Source organism: Stegostoma tigrinum, chromosome 40 (assembly GCF_030684315.1).
Source record: "Stegostoma tigrinum isolate sSteTig4 chromosome 40, sSteTig4.hap1, whole genome shotgun sequence".
NCBI lineage: Eukaryota > Metazoa > Chordata > Chondrichthyes > Orectolobiformes > Stegostomatidae > Stegostoma > Stegostoma tigrinum.
The window spans coordinates 1,865,979-1,882,067 of record NC_081393.1 but is presented as its reverse complement, the minus strand read 5'-3'; the positions used below and the strand labels follow the sequence as shown (position 1 = coordinate 1,882,067).

The window sequence follows — 16,089 nt, the reverse complement described above, 5'->3', positions numbered from 1 at the left end:
ACACCTGATAGGGTCCACACAGAGGCCTGAGTTAGCTGTGCCCACACTCCACGCTATCCCTCTGTCTTTGCAACAAGACCCTCAGAAACCATCGACAATGCTTTGGGAACAAGAGGTGGCCATTCAGCCCTCCTCCAATCCCGAGACCCTTGGGACTGAGCCAGAAGAGTAGGTGAGGGGTTGGGGGCAATCTTCCTGAAAGAGTGCATCAATCCAGCTCAGCTCACTGCTGGAGGATTCGCTGCATGTTGGAGGCGTGGGCTGTGCTCCTGACCGTGTTCACTTGGATGGGAACACAGGCATGTATGCTGACACCACAGCCAGCTGGCCAGCAGATATTTCGGGTCAGGGTCTCTGGTTTGGGCCAAAGCAGCATCTCCTGAGCTTAGGGGCATTCCCCGAGAGGAGCTGGGTAGTGCTCTCAGGTCCGGGGGAACACAGTTTGCCAGTGAAAGCTGCTGGCCTGCTCACAAAGTGGGAAGTCTGAGTGGGTGAGACATAACAAGGTGTAGGTTTCGGCCCAAAAGGTCAGCCTTCCTGCTCCTCTGATGCTGCTTGGCCTGCTGTGTTCATCCAGCTCTACACCTTGTTATCTCAGATTCTCCAGCATCGGCAGTTCTCGCTATCTCTGAGAGAGCCAGGAGCTCGCCAATGGGAAGGACCACCACTGGCTGCCCCAAAGTGTGATTCCAATGAGATGTTCACAGTCTCTCTCTCTCTCTTCCCCTGGAGTCTCTCTGACCCGCTGAGAATTGCTAAGGTTTTCGGACACAGTCAGCGACCAGCCCAACCCCCAAAATTGTACCACCGTGTTGACAAGCAGCAGCAAGGCTCTGTGAGCCTTCTCCAGCGGTAAACCCAGACGGTGCCCCCACCCTCGCCTGCGCAGTGCCTCACCTGTCCCGGTGAAGATGACCGGAGTCGAGGGGGTCCGCTGCCTGCTGCTGTCAGCGAGGCTGCTCGAGTTTCCAGTGCTGGGGAAGAGCTTCCCATTACGGAATACCACAAACTGCAGCCGGCAACTGGAGCTGTTCCCGGCCGTGCCAGGGGCCGAGTGGGACAACAGCGAAGGAGGCAACTGCACTGATGCCAGGGCAATGCTGTTCTGGAGGGGCAGAGAGAAGGAAAGGAGTTAGAGCTGTGTGCACACAAGCACTCACACACACACAAAAACTCATACAGACACACACACACATTCACACACACACACACACACACACACAGACTTACACACACTCATACACACACACATACACACATTCACACAAACACACTCAAACTTACACACACACTCACCAACTTACACACACAAACACTCACAAACACAAATACACACAAACACAGAACACACGCACACCCAAAATTACACACACACATACACACACAACACAAACACACACACACATACAAACACACACACACAAACGTACGCACACACAAACGTATGCACACACAAACGTACGCACCCCAGGCAGGGACTGACACACACACACACACTCTCTCCCTCTTCCTCTCTCTCCCTCCCTCACACACTCTCACACATTGATTTGGTGTCCCCGTCCCTGTCCCTGTTCCTGTCCCTGTGTGAGGCACGGAGCTCCTGACCTTGATGGGGAAGTTCCGGAGGGATCCGGTGAGGTTACCGGTGTTACATCGGAAGCTGATTTGTGGTCCAGCATCTTCTGCTTGGCCTTCCCTGTTGGGCAATGGGTGTTCCCTCTGGAATGCTGTGCAGCTGAGTCCCATGTATCCGGCTGGCTTCACCAGGAATGCCTCCACGGCAATGTTCGTGGAAACCTGCAGGAACCGGCCAGAGCAAGCTTCATTGTATCTATAACCACCTTTCAGAGGTCAGTGCTAAAACCCATCATTCCCCACATCATTCCCTCATCCCAAACTCCCATCCCCACCTCCCCACATACCAAACTCCCAACCCCACCTCCCCTCATACCAAACTCCCACCCCCACCTACCCCCATACCAAACTCCCACCCCCACCTCCCCCCATACCAAACTCCCACCCCCACCTCCCCCCATCCCAAACTCACAGCCCCACCTCCCCACATCCCAAACTCCCATCCCCACCTCCCTTCATACCAAACTCCCACCCCCACCTCCCCTCATCCCAAACTCCCACCCCATCATCCCCTCATCCCAAACTCCCATCCCCACCTCCCTTCATACCAAACTCCCACCCCCACCTCCCCTCATCCCAAACTCCCATCCCCACCTCCCTTCATACCAAACTCCCACCCCCACCTCCCCTCATCCCAAACTCCCACCCCATCGTCCCCTCATCCCAAACTCCCACCCCACATCCCTTCATACCAAACTCCGACCCCCACCTCCCCTCATCCCAAACTCCCACCCCCACCGTCCCCTCATCCCAAACTCCCATCCCCACCTCCCTTCATACCAAACTCCCATCCCCACCTCCCCCCATCCCAAACTTCCACCCCCACCTCCCCCCATCACAAACTCCCACCCTCACTTCCCCTCATCCCAAACTCCCATTCCCACTTCCCCTCATCCCAAACTCCCACCACCACCTCCCCTCATCCCAAACTCCCATCCCCACTTACCCCCATCACAAATCCCCACCCCCATTGTCCCCTCATCCCAAACTCGCAACCCCACCTCCCCCAATCCCAAACTCGCATCCCTACCTCCCCTCGTCCCAAACTCACATCCCCACCTCCCCTCGTCCCAAACTCCGACCCCACCTCCCATAGTCCCAAACTCCCAGCCACACCTCCCCTCGTCCCAAAGTCCCACTCCCACCTCCCCTCGTCACAAATTCCCACGCCCACCTCCCTGTCCCCAACACCGGACCCCATCGTTCCCTCGTCCCAAACGCCCGGCCCCATCATTCCCTCATCCCAAAGGCGCGCCCGCAACACCCCTCGTCCCAAACTCCCATCCCCACCTCCCCACGTCCCAAATTCCCACCCTCACCTCCTCTCATCCCAAACTCCCATGCCCACACTGTGCACACCCCACACACACTGGCCCCACCTCCTCACATTCGAAAAACACCATCCCCACCCCGTCACATCACAAACACACTGACCCCACCTCCTCACAACCCATACACACCATCCCCACCTCCTCACATCCCATACACACCATCCCCCACCCCCTCACATCCCATACGCACTGTCTCCACCCCCTCACATCCCAAACACACCGCCCCCACCTCCTCACATCCCAAACACACCATCCCCACCCCCTCACATCCCATACACAGCGCCCCCTTCTCCTCACATCCCATACACACCGTCCCCACCCCCTCACATCCAATACACACCGCCCCCACCTCCTCACATCCCATATACACCGGCCCCACCTCCTCACATCCCATACACACCACCCCCACCTCCTCACATCCCAAACACACCATCCCCACCCCTCACATCTCAAACACACCATCCCCACACACTCACATCCCATACACACAAACCCCACCTCCTCACATCCCAAACACACCATCCCCACCCCCACACATACCAAAACACACCATCCCCACCCCCTCACATCCCAAACACACCATCCCCACCTCCTCACATCCCAAACACACCATCCCCACCCCCTAACATCACATACACACCATCCCCACCCCCTCACATCCCAAACACACCATTCCCACCTCCTCACATCCCATACACACCATCCCCCACCCCCTCACATCCCATACACACTGTCTCCACCCCCTCACATCCCAAACACACCGCCCCCACCTCCTCACATCCCAAACACACCATCCCCACCCCCTCACATCCCATACACAGCGCCCCCTTCTCCTCACATCCAATACACACCACTCCCACCTCCTCACATCCCATACACACCGGCCCCACACACTCACATCCCATACACACCACCCCCACCTCCTCACATCCCAAACACACCATCCCCACCCCCTCACATACCAAAACACACCATCCCCACCCCCTCACATACCAAAACACACCATCCCTACCCCCTCACATACCAAAACACACCATCCCCACCCCCTCACATCCCAAACACACCATCCCCACCTCCTCACATCCCAAACACACCATCCCCACCCCCTAACATCACATACACACCATCCCCACCCCCTCATATCCCAAACACACCATTCCCACCTCCACACATCCCAAACACACCATCCCCACCCCCTCACATCCCAAACACACCATCCCCACGCCCTCACATCCCAAACACACCATCCCCCACCTCCTCACATCCCATACACACCATCCCCCACCCCCTCACATCCCATACACAGCGCCCCCTTCTCCTCACATCCCATACACACCGTCCCCACCCCCTCACATCCAATACACACCGCCCCCACCTCCTCACATCTCAAACACACCATTCCTACCCACTCACATCCCATACACACCAACCCCACCTCCTCACATCCCAAACACACCATCCCCACCCCCTCACATACCAAAACACACCATCCCCACCCCCTCACATCCCAAACACACCATCCCCACCTCCTCACATTCCAAACACACCATCCCCACCCCCTCACATCCCAAACACACCATCCCCACCCCCTAACATCACATACACGCCATCCCCACGCCCTCACATCCCATACACACCATCCCCACGCCCTCACATCCCATACACACCATCCCCACCTCCTCACATCCCAAACACACCATCCCCACCTCCTCACATCCCATACACACAGCCCCCACCTCCTCACTTCCCATACACACCATCCTCACCACCTCATATCGCAAACACACCATCCCCACCCCCTCACATCCCAAACACACCATCCCCACCCCCTCACATCCCGAACATACCATCCAACCTCCTCACATCCCAAATACACCATCCCCACCTCCTCACATCCCATACACACCATTCGCACCCCCTCACATCGCAAACACACGATCCCCACCCCCTCAAATCGCAAACACACCATCCCCACCCCCTCAAATCGCAAACACACCATCCCAATTTCCTCACATCCCATACACACCATCCCCACATCCTCACATCCCAAACACACCGCCCCCACCCCCTCACATCCCAAACACAACATCCCCACCCCCTCACATCCCATACACACATTCCCCCCCCTCTCACATCCCATACAAACCATCCCCACACCCTCACATCCCAAAACACACCATCCCCACCTCCTCACATCCCAGACACACCATCCCCACCCCTTCATATCCCAAACAAACCATCCCCACACCCTCACATCCCAAACACACCATCCCCACACCCTCACATCCCAAACACACCATCCCGGCCCCCTCACATCCCAAACACACCATCCCCACTCCCTCACATCCCAAAAACACCATCCCCACGCCCTCACATCCCATACACACCATCCCCACCTCCTCATTTCCCATACACACCATCCTCACCACCTCATATCCCAAACACCCATCCCCACCCCCTCACATCCCAAACATACCATCCCCACCCCCTCACATCTCATACACACCATCCCTACCCCCTCACATCCCAAACAACAATCCCCACCCCGTCACATCTAAAACACACCATCCCCACCCACTCACATCACAAACACACCATCCCCACCCCCTCACATCCCAAACACACCATCCCCATCCCCTCACATCCCAAACACACCATCCCCACTACCTTCCCCATTCGCATCCCATCATCCCACCTCCTCCATCAACTTCTCATAGCCCAATGTCCCACCCCCCACTCCTCATGTCCCAACATCACACCCCCACCACCTCCCCCATTTCTATCCCAACATCCTACCCCCACCACCTCCCTCATTCCCAAACCCAACCCCACCTCCCCCATTCCCATCCAAACCTCCCACCCCCACCATCCCCCATTCCTATCCCAATGTCCCACCTCCACCACCTCCCCCATTCCCATCCTAACGTCCCACCTCCACCACCTCCTCCATTCCCAACCCAGCCCCACCCCCACCACCTCCCCCATTCCCAACCCAACCCCACCCCCACCATCTCCCGCATTCCCATCCCAACATCCCACCTCCACCAACTCCTCAAATCCCTACGTCCTACTGGGATGGGTCTGCACCACCAAGACTGCCCGCTCCCCCCACTCCCCAAAACTTCCAAATCTTCCCACAGCAGCAAAGAAAGTTTCAAATCATCCTCTCCCACAGCGCTGGGATCTTGCCATGCCCCGTCCCGTAGTGCCAGGATCTGGCCGTGCCCCGTTCCGCGGTGCCGGCATCTCGCCGTGCCCTGTCCCGCAGCGCCGGGATCTGGCCGGCCCCGTCCCGCAGCGCCGGGATCTGGCCGGCCCCGTCCCGCAGCGCCGGGATCTGGCCGTGCCCCGTCCCGCAGCGCCGGGATCTGGCCGTGCCCCGTCCCGCAGCGCCGGGATCCTGCCATGTCCCTTGAGAAGCCCCTTGTGCCCAGATGCTTGCTGACAGCTGCCTGTGTGGACCGCAGGGAGTCAGGGAGGGAGTGAGTGTGAAAGGGACAGATGGAGCAGAGAGAGGAACCCATGGAGAGTTACCTTGGTGATGGCCTGGGAATCGGATGCCAGGGTGAGGACAGCGATGTGTTCCACTGATTGAACAATCCTCGAGCAGGCAGCGCTCTCCTGCTGTGCCAACCACAGAATGTGCTCGTCCACCAACATCATGTTACTGGCTATTTCCACGACCAGATCTCCCAACTGTTTGGGGGGGGTGGGGTGGGGGGGAGAGACAGAGAGAGGTGGGGAGGGGGGGGTCAGTACTCCGTCAGAATGGGAACCTCACCAACACCACACTGTCCCTCACCATGCCCATCTAATCATCTCGCTGTCCTCAGCTCAATCCGTTCCAGGGACAGATCCCTCCCACTGCACTAGGATCTTGCTGCGCTCACTGATCACATCAACCCAGACCATGGAGGCGGTCAGCTGTTTTCCAGCCTCTTCCACCACCTCGACCCTGACACACCCAAATATCACACCTTGATCCAGTCAGCGCCACGACCACAATGGGATCCAGTCAGTGCCGCAACAGCAACGGGATCCAGTCAGCACCGTAACCACAACGGGATCCAGTCAACACAGTGACCGCAACAGGATCCAGTCAGCGCAGTGACGCAGGGGGATCCAGTCAGTGCCGCGACCACAACGGGATTCAGTCAGCGCTGCAACCGCAACAGGATCCAGTCAGCGCAGTGACCGCAACAGGATCCAGTCAACACAGTGACCGCAACGGGATCCAGTCAGCACCATGACCGCAGCAGGATCTACTCAGCACTGTGATCGCAATGGGATCCAGTCAGCACCGTGACCGCAATGGGATCCAGTCAGCATGGGGCACAGTGACCAGAAAGGGATCCAGTCAGCATGGGGCACAGTGACCAGAAAGGGATCCTGTGCTTCTGGTACAAAAACAGATATTGTTGGAGAAACACAGCAGGTCTGGCAGTCTGTGTGGAGAGAAAGCAGAGCTAATGGTTGAGGCGTAGTGACCCTGTTTCAGAAATGACTGAAGCTGGGAAAAGCTTAGTGGGGGGGGAGGGGTTGCGGATGGCAGGGGGTGGAGATGCTGCTCGTGTTTCACTGGAATACCGCAACAAGCCGGAGGCAGAGATGTTCTCCAGGGAGCAGGGTGGTGCGTTAAAGTGGCAGGCAACAGGTAGTTCACATAAAGTGTGGGGCTGGATGAACACAGCAGGACAAGTAGCATCTCAGGAGCACAAAAGCTGACGTTTCGGGCCTAGACCCTTCATCAGAGAGGGGGATGGGGTGAGGGTTCTGGAATAAATAGGGAGAGAGGGGGAGGCGGACCGAAGATGGAGAGAAAAGAAGATAGGTGAAGAGGAGAGTATAGGTGGGGAGGTAGGGAGGGGATAGGTCAGTCCAGGGAAGACGGACAGGTCAAGGAGGTGGGATGAGGTTAGTAAGTAGGAGATGGAGGTGCGGCTTGGGGTGGGAGGAAGGGATGGGTGAGAGGAAGAACAGGTTAGGGAGGCAGAAACAGGCTGGGCTGGTTTTGGGATACAGTGGGGGGAGGGGACAAGCTGGGCTGGTTTTGGGATACAGTGGGGGGGAGGGGGCAAGCTGGGCTGGTTTTGGGATACAGTGGGGGGAGGGGAAGAGCTGGGCTGGTTTTGGGATACAGTTGGGGGGAGGGGAGATTTTGAAGCTGGTGAAGTCCACATTGATACCAACAGGTAGTTCAGGGTCTTTTTTTGCGAGCAGAACGTAGATGTTCTGTGAAGCGGTCACCAAGTCTCTGCCTCGTTTCCCCGATGTAGAGGAGACCGCATTGTGAGCAGTGAATGCAGTAAAGCAGGTTCTGGGAAGTGCAGGAAAGTGGGAGGAGGTAAATGGAAGGTGGCGGAGGGATATTTTGAGCGTCAGTGGTTGCTTTGGGCAGTTCTGGCCGGTCCATCAGGTGTCTAACAGATATTCCCCAGACTAAAGCAGACACAACAACTATGCAGGTTCATTGTGAGATCGATGGCAGCACAGGGCCTGGCAGGAACAGCATGCACATCAGGGACCAGGGGAACACTGTCAAACAGAAACAAGCCAACAGTTCTCAGATACATTACATCGTGGATCTGAGCGGTGAACCTGATGAATTTCTCGATCATCTGAGCCACATAAATCACATCCATCATATCACGGAAATTGGCAGCTTCAACCGTGTAGGCCAGCAGCTGGCGAGCCAGGGTCAGGGCATTGGAACTGTTGATGGGCATCTACAGGCAAGTCAGGAGAGAGACACAGGAGGACAGCGTGAGGCTAAAATAATCCACAGGCTGAAAACCAACACCATCGTTAATATTCCAGCACAGCATCAGGCAACTTCTCAGGCACACAGTCAGTGTGTGAAAAACACCTCTGCACAGCCCACCCACACATCATCTCCACCCCCCCCCCCGCCGGTCCCCCTCGCACATTGCCCCCGCCCCCGGTCCCCGTCATACATCGCCTCCTAATCCCCGTCACACTTCACCTAGAGTACCCCTCACACATTCGCCACCAGTCCCCCTCACACATCACAGCCCCCAGTACCCCTCACGCATCACAGCCGTCAGTCCCCCTCACACATTCGCCACCAGTCCCCCTCACACATCACAGCCCCCAGTACCCCTCACACATCACAGCCCCCAGTACCCCTCACACATTCGCCACCAGTCCCCCTCACACATCACAGCCCCCAGTACCCCTCACACATCACAGCCCCCAGTACCCCTCACACATCACAGCCCCCAGTACCCCTCACACATCACAGCCCCCAGTCCCCCTCACACATCACAGCCCCCAGTCCCCCTCACACATCACAGCCCCCAGTACCCCTCACACATCACAGCCCCCAGTACCCCTCACACATCACCCTCCCCCAGTCCCCCTCACACATCACCCTCCCCCAGTCCCCCTCACACATCACCCTCCCCCAGTCCCCCTCACACATCACCCCCCCCCAGTCCCCCTCACACATCACCCCCCCCCAGTCCCCCTCACACATCACCCCCCCCAGTCCCCCTCACACATCACCCCCCCCAGTCCCCCTCACACATCACCCCCCCCAGTCCCCCTCACACATCACCCCCCCCAGTCCCCCTCACACATCACCCCCCCCAGTCCCCCTCACACATCACCCCCCCCAGTCCCCCTCACACATCACCCCCCCCAGTCCCCCTCACACATCACCCCCCCCAGTCCCCCTCACACATCACCCCCCCCAGTCCCCCTCACACATCACCCCCCCCCAGTCCCCCTCACACATCACACTCCCCAGTCCCCCTCACACATCACACCCCCCAGTCCCCCTCACACATCACACCCCCCAGTCCCCCTCACACATCACCCCCCCCAGTCCCCCTCACACATCACCCTCCCCCAGACCCCTCACACATCACCCCCCCCAGTCCCCCTCACACATCACCCCCCCCAGTCCCCCTCACACATCACCCCCCCCAGTCCCCCTCACACATCACCCCCCCCAGGCCCCCTCACACATCACACCTCCCAGGCCCCCTCACACATCACACCCCCCCAGTCCCCCTCACACATCACACCCCCCCAGTCCCCCTCACACATCACACCCCCCCAGTCCCCCTCACACATCACACCCCCCCAGTCCCCCTCACACATCACACTCCCCAGTCCCCCTCACACATCACACCCCCCAGTCCCCCTCACACATCACACCCCCCAGTCCCCCTCACACATCACCCCCCCCAGTCCCCCTCACACATCACCCTCCCCCAGACCCCTCACACATCACCCTCCCCCAGACCCCTCACACATCACACCCCCCAGGCCCCCTCACACATCATACCCCCCAGGCCCCCTCACACATCATACCCCCCAGGCCCCCTCACACATCATACCCCCCAGGCCCCCTCACGCATCGCCCCCAGACCCCCTCACGCATCGCCCGCAGTCCCCCTCCCCCTCACGCATCGCCCTCAGGCCCCCTCACACATCACCCTCCCCCAGTCCCCCTCACGCATCGCTCCCCCCAGTCCCCCTCACGCATCGCTCCCCCCAATCCCCCTCACGCATCGCTCCCCCCAATCCCCCTCACGCATCGCTCCCCCCAATCCCCCTCACGCATCGCTCCCCCCAATCCCCCTCACGCATCGCTCCCCCCAATCCCCCTCACGCATCGCTCCCCCCAATCCCCCTCACGCATCGCTCCCCCCAATCCCCCTCACGCATCGCTCCCCCCAATCCCCCTCACGCATCGCCCCCAGACCCCCTCACGCATCGCCCCCAGACCCCCTCACGCATCGCCCCCTAATCACCCCCTAATCCCCCTCACACATCACCCCCAGTTCCCCTCACGCATCACCCCCAGACCCCCTCATGCATCGGCCCTAGACCCCCTCACACAACACCCCCAGACCCCCTCACGCATCACCCCCAGACCCCCTCACGCATCACCCCCAGACCCCCTCACGCATCACCCCCAGACACCCTCACACATCGCGCCCCAGCCCCCGTCACACATCGCGCCCCAGCCCCCGTCACACATCGCGCCCCAGCCCCCGTCACACATCGCGCCCCAGCCCCCGTCACACATCGCGCCCCAGACCCCGTCACACATCGCGCCCCAGACCCCGTCACAAATCCCCGCCCCAGTCCCCATCAAACTACCCCACCCCCCGTCCGTTCTGGTCCCCGTCACACAGTGTTTCGGTATAGTTGCTGGGTGACGGGCCTGGGGGTACTGAATGAACTGATGGCTCAGTCCGCTGCTGACAAACACACACACATCCAGTCCCTTCTGAGGAGGAGCAAGGAATTCCCAAGGGAGATATTCTTCCACAATTGTGGAGTTGGGGGGGGGGGGGCGGTGTTGTGGAGGGCCTGGGATTTCAATCCCAAACCGGAGAGCATGCAGGAACAGTCAGTGATTGGGAACACTGAGGGAATCTTGGCTGGTATTCCCAGATGGTTGGGTGGTGAAGGGATAATTCACCTTGCTAGAGCTGGTGGAATGACTTCACTGTGTACAGCGTTATGTCGTGTTCTTTCGGAAAGGAGTAGGAGAGTCTTCAAATCTGCACTGGCAATATTCCTCCACCTAATTCCAGAGAAGAGGAGCTCACTGAGTGAGGACAGGTTGGACAGACTGAGTGTACACCCACTGGAGCCCCACAAAACGAGAGGTGACTCTAGCACACAGACACTGCTGAAAGAATGTTTCACACTTTCCAGAATGAAGGGGCCCTGTAACAGGAAGGTGTTTTTCTCGGGGAGGATTGTGAGTCTCTCAAATTCACTTGCCACAGCAGCAGGCTCGACAAATTGGTTCCAGGCAGAGCTCAGCGACTTTGGGTTAAAGGGGTGGGTCGGAGCCTGTCGGGGGCAGGGGGGAGAGCGGGTCTGAGAGCTGGCTACGGTGAGGTCAGCCGTGGTTCTACTGAAAGGTGAGCAGTTCTAAGGGAAGTCCAGTCCCTGTCCTGTATCGAATAGAGTGGTTTTGAGGGATGCTTGTCAGCGGGATGCTGGTATCTCAGGGCAGACAGAGGACAGGAGGCAGTTTGAGCTGAGCAGCAGGCGCGACTCACCAGGATGAAAGTGTACAGGACACGGGTGTAGTCGTTGGTGTAGAGACACTCTGAATAATCTGCCTCTGCCCACTGGCCTGAGCGCTGGCATTTCCGAAAAGTCCTCTTCTCCAAGGAAGCTCCATTGCTGGAGCTGGAGGGATAGGGATACTGCAGGCAAGGCTGGGAAACTGTGATCCCAGCCAGAGTACGAGGCCACCTGGCAGAAAGAACAATACAGTGTGACAATATAGACCAGAGACGTCTGCTGGGACACCCACGGGTGTAACATACAGAAATGATTTGGGGGAGGTGGCCTGATTCGTAAGTTTGCGGATGATACAAAGATTGGGAAGTTGCGGATAGCGACAAGGATTGCCATTGGATACAGCAGGATATAGATAGGCTGGAGACTTGGGTGGAGAAATGGCATTTGGAGTTTAATCTGGACAAATATGATATGAGGCATTTTGGGAGATCTAATGCAGGAGGGAAGTATACAGTTAAATGGCAGAACCTTCCACAGCATCAACATACAGAGGGATGTAGGCATACACATTCACAGTTCCCTGAAGTAGCAACATAAGTGGATAAGGTGGTCAAGAAGGCATATGGCATGTTTGCCTTTATCGGTCAGGGCATAGAGTACAAAAATTGGCAAGTCATACAGCTGTATAGACCTTTAGTCAGGCCAGATTTGGAATATCGCATACACGTGTGTTTCCCACACTACCGGAAGGATGTGGAGGCTTTAGAGAGGGTACAGAAATGGTTTACCAGGGCATCTCCTGGTTTGGACAATATTAGCTTGAAGAGCGATTGAATAAATTTGGTTTGTTTGCACTTGAGCATCAGAGGCTGAGGGGGTGACCTGATAGAAGTTGACAAAATTATGAGTGGCATGGACAAAATGGACAGTCAGAATCTTTTCCCCCCGGGGTAGAAATGTCAGTTACCATGTTTAAGGTAAAAGGAGGGAAGTTGACTGAGATTTGAGAGGCACGTTTTTTACAGAGTACGCTAAGTGCCTGGAATACACTGCCAGAGGTGGTGCTGGAGGTAAATACAATAGCAACGTTTAAGAGGCACCTTGAAGAAATATGAATAGGCAGGGAATAGAGGCTTAAGGTAAGGTTTTAGTTTAGATGGGCATCCTGTGCCAGCACAGGCATGGTGTGCCATCATACATCATACAATTCTTACAGTGTGCAAGCAGGCCATTTGGTCCATCAGGTCCACACTGCCACTCTAAAGACAACCCACCCAGACTCACCTCCCTGCCCAATCCCCATAACTCTGTGTTTGCCATGGCTAACCCACCTAACCCACAGATGACCAGGGCAAACCCAGGTCCCTGGTGCTGTGAGGCAGCAGCGCTAACCGTGCCAGCCTGTTCCTGTGCTGTACTTTCTACTCCTTAGAGAAACTGTACAGTGATATCAAGAGACACAAACCCCCAGGTCCTGTGTGTGTGTGTGTGTGTGTGTGTGTGTGTGTGTGTGTGTGTGTGTGTGTGTGTGTGTGTGCGCGCACACATGTGCGCATGTGTGTAAGAGAGGGTGTGTGTGAGAGAGAAAAAGCAAAACTGCATGTGTGTGAGAGAGAGAGTGAGAGAAAGAGAGAAAGTGTGTGTGAGAGAGTGTATGTGTAATGTCTGTAAGTGTGTGTCTAAGTGTGTGTGTGTATGTGTGTGAGAGCGAGTGTGTGTGTGAGAGAGAGAGAGACAGTGCGTGTATGAGTGTGTGAGAGAAAGTATGTGTGTGAAAGGAGAAAGTGTGTGTGAGAGAGTGAGTGTGTTTATGTGTTAGAGAGAGGGAAGGTACGTGTGTGAGAGAGAGACAGTGCATGGGAGAAAGCGAAAGTTAGTTTGTGTGTGTGTGTGTGTGTGTATGAGAGAGAAAAAGTGAGGCAATGTACGTGAGTGTGTAATGACAGGATTAACCAGCAGAGGGACCCCGTCACCTTCTGCCTCCCCACGGGGACGGGGATGGGGATGGGGCTGGGAACCAGGAACATGCCTGGTCCGTGCTGCCTGCCCTTGCAGCACTCAGCTGCAAACTGCAAGCTTCCCCAGCACAGTGCGGCAGAAAGACTGAGTGAGCGAGAGTCCCACTGCACGGCCGTTGCCCTGCATTAGGGGTGTGAGTGACAGAGAGAAGTGGCAGAGCAGATAGGACCCTCCTGCTGTTTGACCATGGCTCAGTGGTTTTTGGGGCCCTGTTGTTTAGCCAGACATGCACCAACCCTGACACCCCCTTCCCCACATCTCACAGCCTCCCACAGTCTTCCTTTGACGTGTCTCTCACTCGGAAATAAATACACCGAAAGCACCATCTGAAACAAACCCATTGTGTTGACCACACCCTGTCCTGCTCTGTGTTACAGCTAGACCCGAGAGGATTCCCCTGCATTTCCTGAAGGGTCAGTGCCCACTTACCGAGCTCCTGTGAGCCAGCAAGCTGGGAGGGAGCCATACCAGAACTGTGCTCGCAGCAACTCGCTTCAGGACAAACAGATCCTGGCAGAGAGATCGCACCCTGCACCGCTCTGAAATCAGACAGAGCTTGACTGACGCTTGTGCCTGAGCCAGGAGTTTGTGGCTTTGAATGCCCTTTGAGGGGGCCGAGGTGCCTGGGGAGTGTCTGAGCGGAGTGTCGAGAGCAGGGCTTTCAGCGTGAGTCCTGGCTCCTGGCTGCGATCCTGGTGTAAAGAGAGGGGTTTAATCACAGTTCACACAGTTTATGGGGATGGTGCTGACTCCATGAAGCAGCTGTGCCTGGGGAGATGTGAAAGGCTCAATGTAATTCAGCAAGGGGCCCCAGCTTGGCTCCCGGTGAAAGCAGCTCATGTACCCTCCATGACTTGGATTCAGGCTTGCTTCAGGAAAGAGAGAAGGAAATCGCTATTTTTCTCCAGCCTCAAATGGGCAGCGGGTTACGTTTTACAGGGCACAATCTGGCAGGTTCTGTCATTCGCACCCCCCCTTCCCAAACACAGTGCACTTACTCCATACAGCCTGGTCTCTGGAGTCTTCGAAATATTTCATACACTGCCCTCAGCCTGGGCCTCTGCCTTAATTCGAACCACATTGACAGCGAGGAGGCCGTGTCTCCAGTTAGACTCAATGTGTGTTACAGTTTGGCCCCACGCTCTCTTCCGCTGCCAAATACATTCTGACACCTAACGCTCGTGGCCCACAGAGGCTCCCATTCCCATTCAAAAGCCCCTCATTACCACATGCTTTGGAAAGTTGACCTTGTTTTTAACCCTTTGTACGCCTGTCTCCCAGGTGCCACATCAAGCACTCGGTGCTGACGCAGCTTCGTGTCCCTCTCCCAGGCTCTGCGAGGGCTGCATTTGTAGATGTGACATTGACCTGAGGCCTGATCTGCCCCTCTCAGGGCATCCACACCTTTATTTAAAGGAGGACACGGCCAGTGCCTAAAGCCTGGAATGCTAAGACTGTTCTCTCTCTCTCTCTCTCTTTACAGACGCTGCCAGAGCTGATGAATTTCTCCAAGGGACACTGTTTCAGTCTGACACTGACACCGCGCCGCCCCACGAAAGCATGCCCAGCCTGACCTGAAGTCGCCCCTGTTGTTGGAGACCCTCTCAGCCTGACAGTATGTTGCAGACGTGTCGATGACCACAATGTCCACTTTCCTGGATGCATTGCCACGCGAGGTTGTGACGACACATTCCCATTCTCCACTAGCAAGCAGGTACACGTGTGAAAGGATCAGCTCACTGCAAGACACAAGCACCAGCATCAGTTCGACCCTTGCGCGGACTGACTGCAATTCAAAAGGAACAAAGGTGCATTTCACTCAGGGAGTACAGGAGTTGGGAAGTTATCTCGCCGCTGCACAGGACGTTGGTTCGGCCCCGTTTGGAATACTGCGTGCAGTTCCGGTCCCCCTGCTATAGGGAGGATGTTGTTAAACTGGACAGGGTTCAGAAAGGATTTACAAGGATGTTGCCAGGGTCGGAGGGTTTGGGCCACAGTGGGAGGCTGGATAGGCTGGGGCTATTTTCCCTGGAACGTCAGAGGCTGCGGGGTGACCTTATAGAGGTTTATAAACTCATGAGGGGCA

The 16,089-nt window shown here is 56.8% G+C and overlaps 1 protein-coding gene across 3 annotated transcripts in view; it reads right to left on the bottom strand.

Moving 5' to 3' along the window:
- The window catches only part of LOC125450418 (adhesion G protein-coupled receptor A2-like), a 129,623-nt gene that overhangs the window by 31,884 nt on the left and 81,650 nt on the right, over nt 1-16,089 (bottom strand). For all 3 annotated transcript variants that reach the window (XM_059641141.1, XM_059641143.1, XM_059641142.1), the window contains exons 8-13: nt 15,578-15,742; nt 12,017-12,215; nt 8,543-8,692; nt 6,501-6,662; nt 1,606-1,797; nt 898-1,105 (exon numbers count right to left, since the gene is read on the bottom strand). In XM_059641141.1, the coding sequence (XP_059497124.1) occupies nt 898-1,105; nt 1,606-1,797; nt 6,501-6,662; nt 8,543-8,692; nt 12,017-12,215; nt 15,578-15,742 (1,076 nt within the window). The remainder of the gene's footprint in view (nt 1-897; nt 1,106-1,605; nt 1,798-6,500; nt 6,663-8,542; nt 8,693-12,016; nt 12,216-15,577; nt 15,743-16,089) is intronic.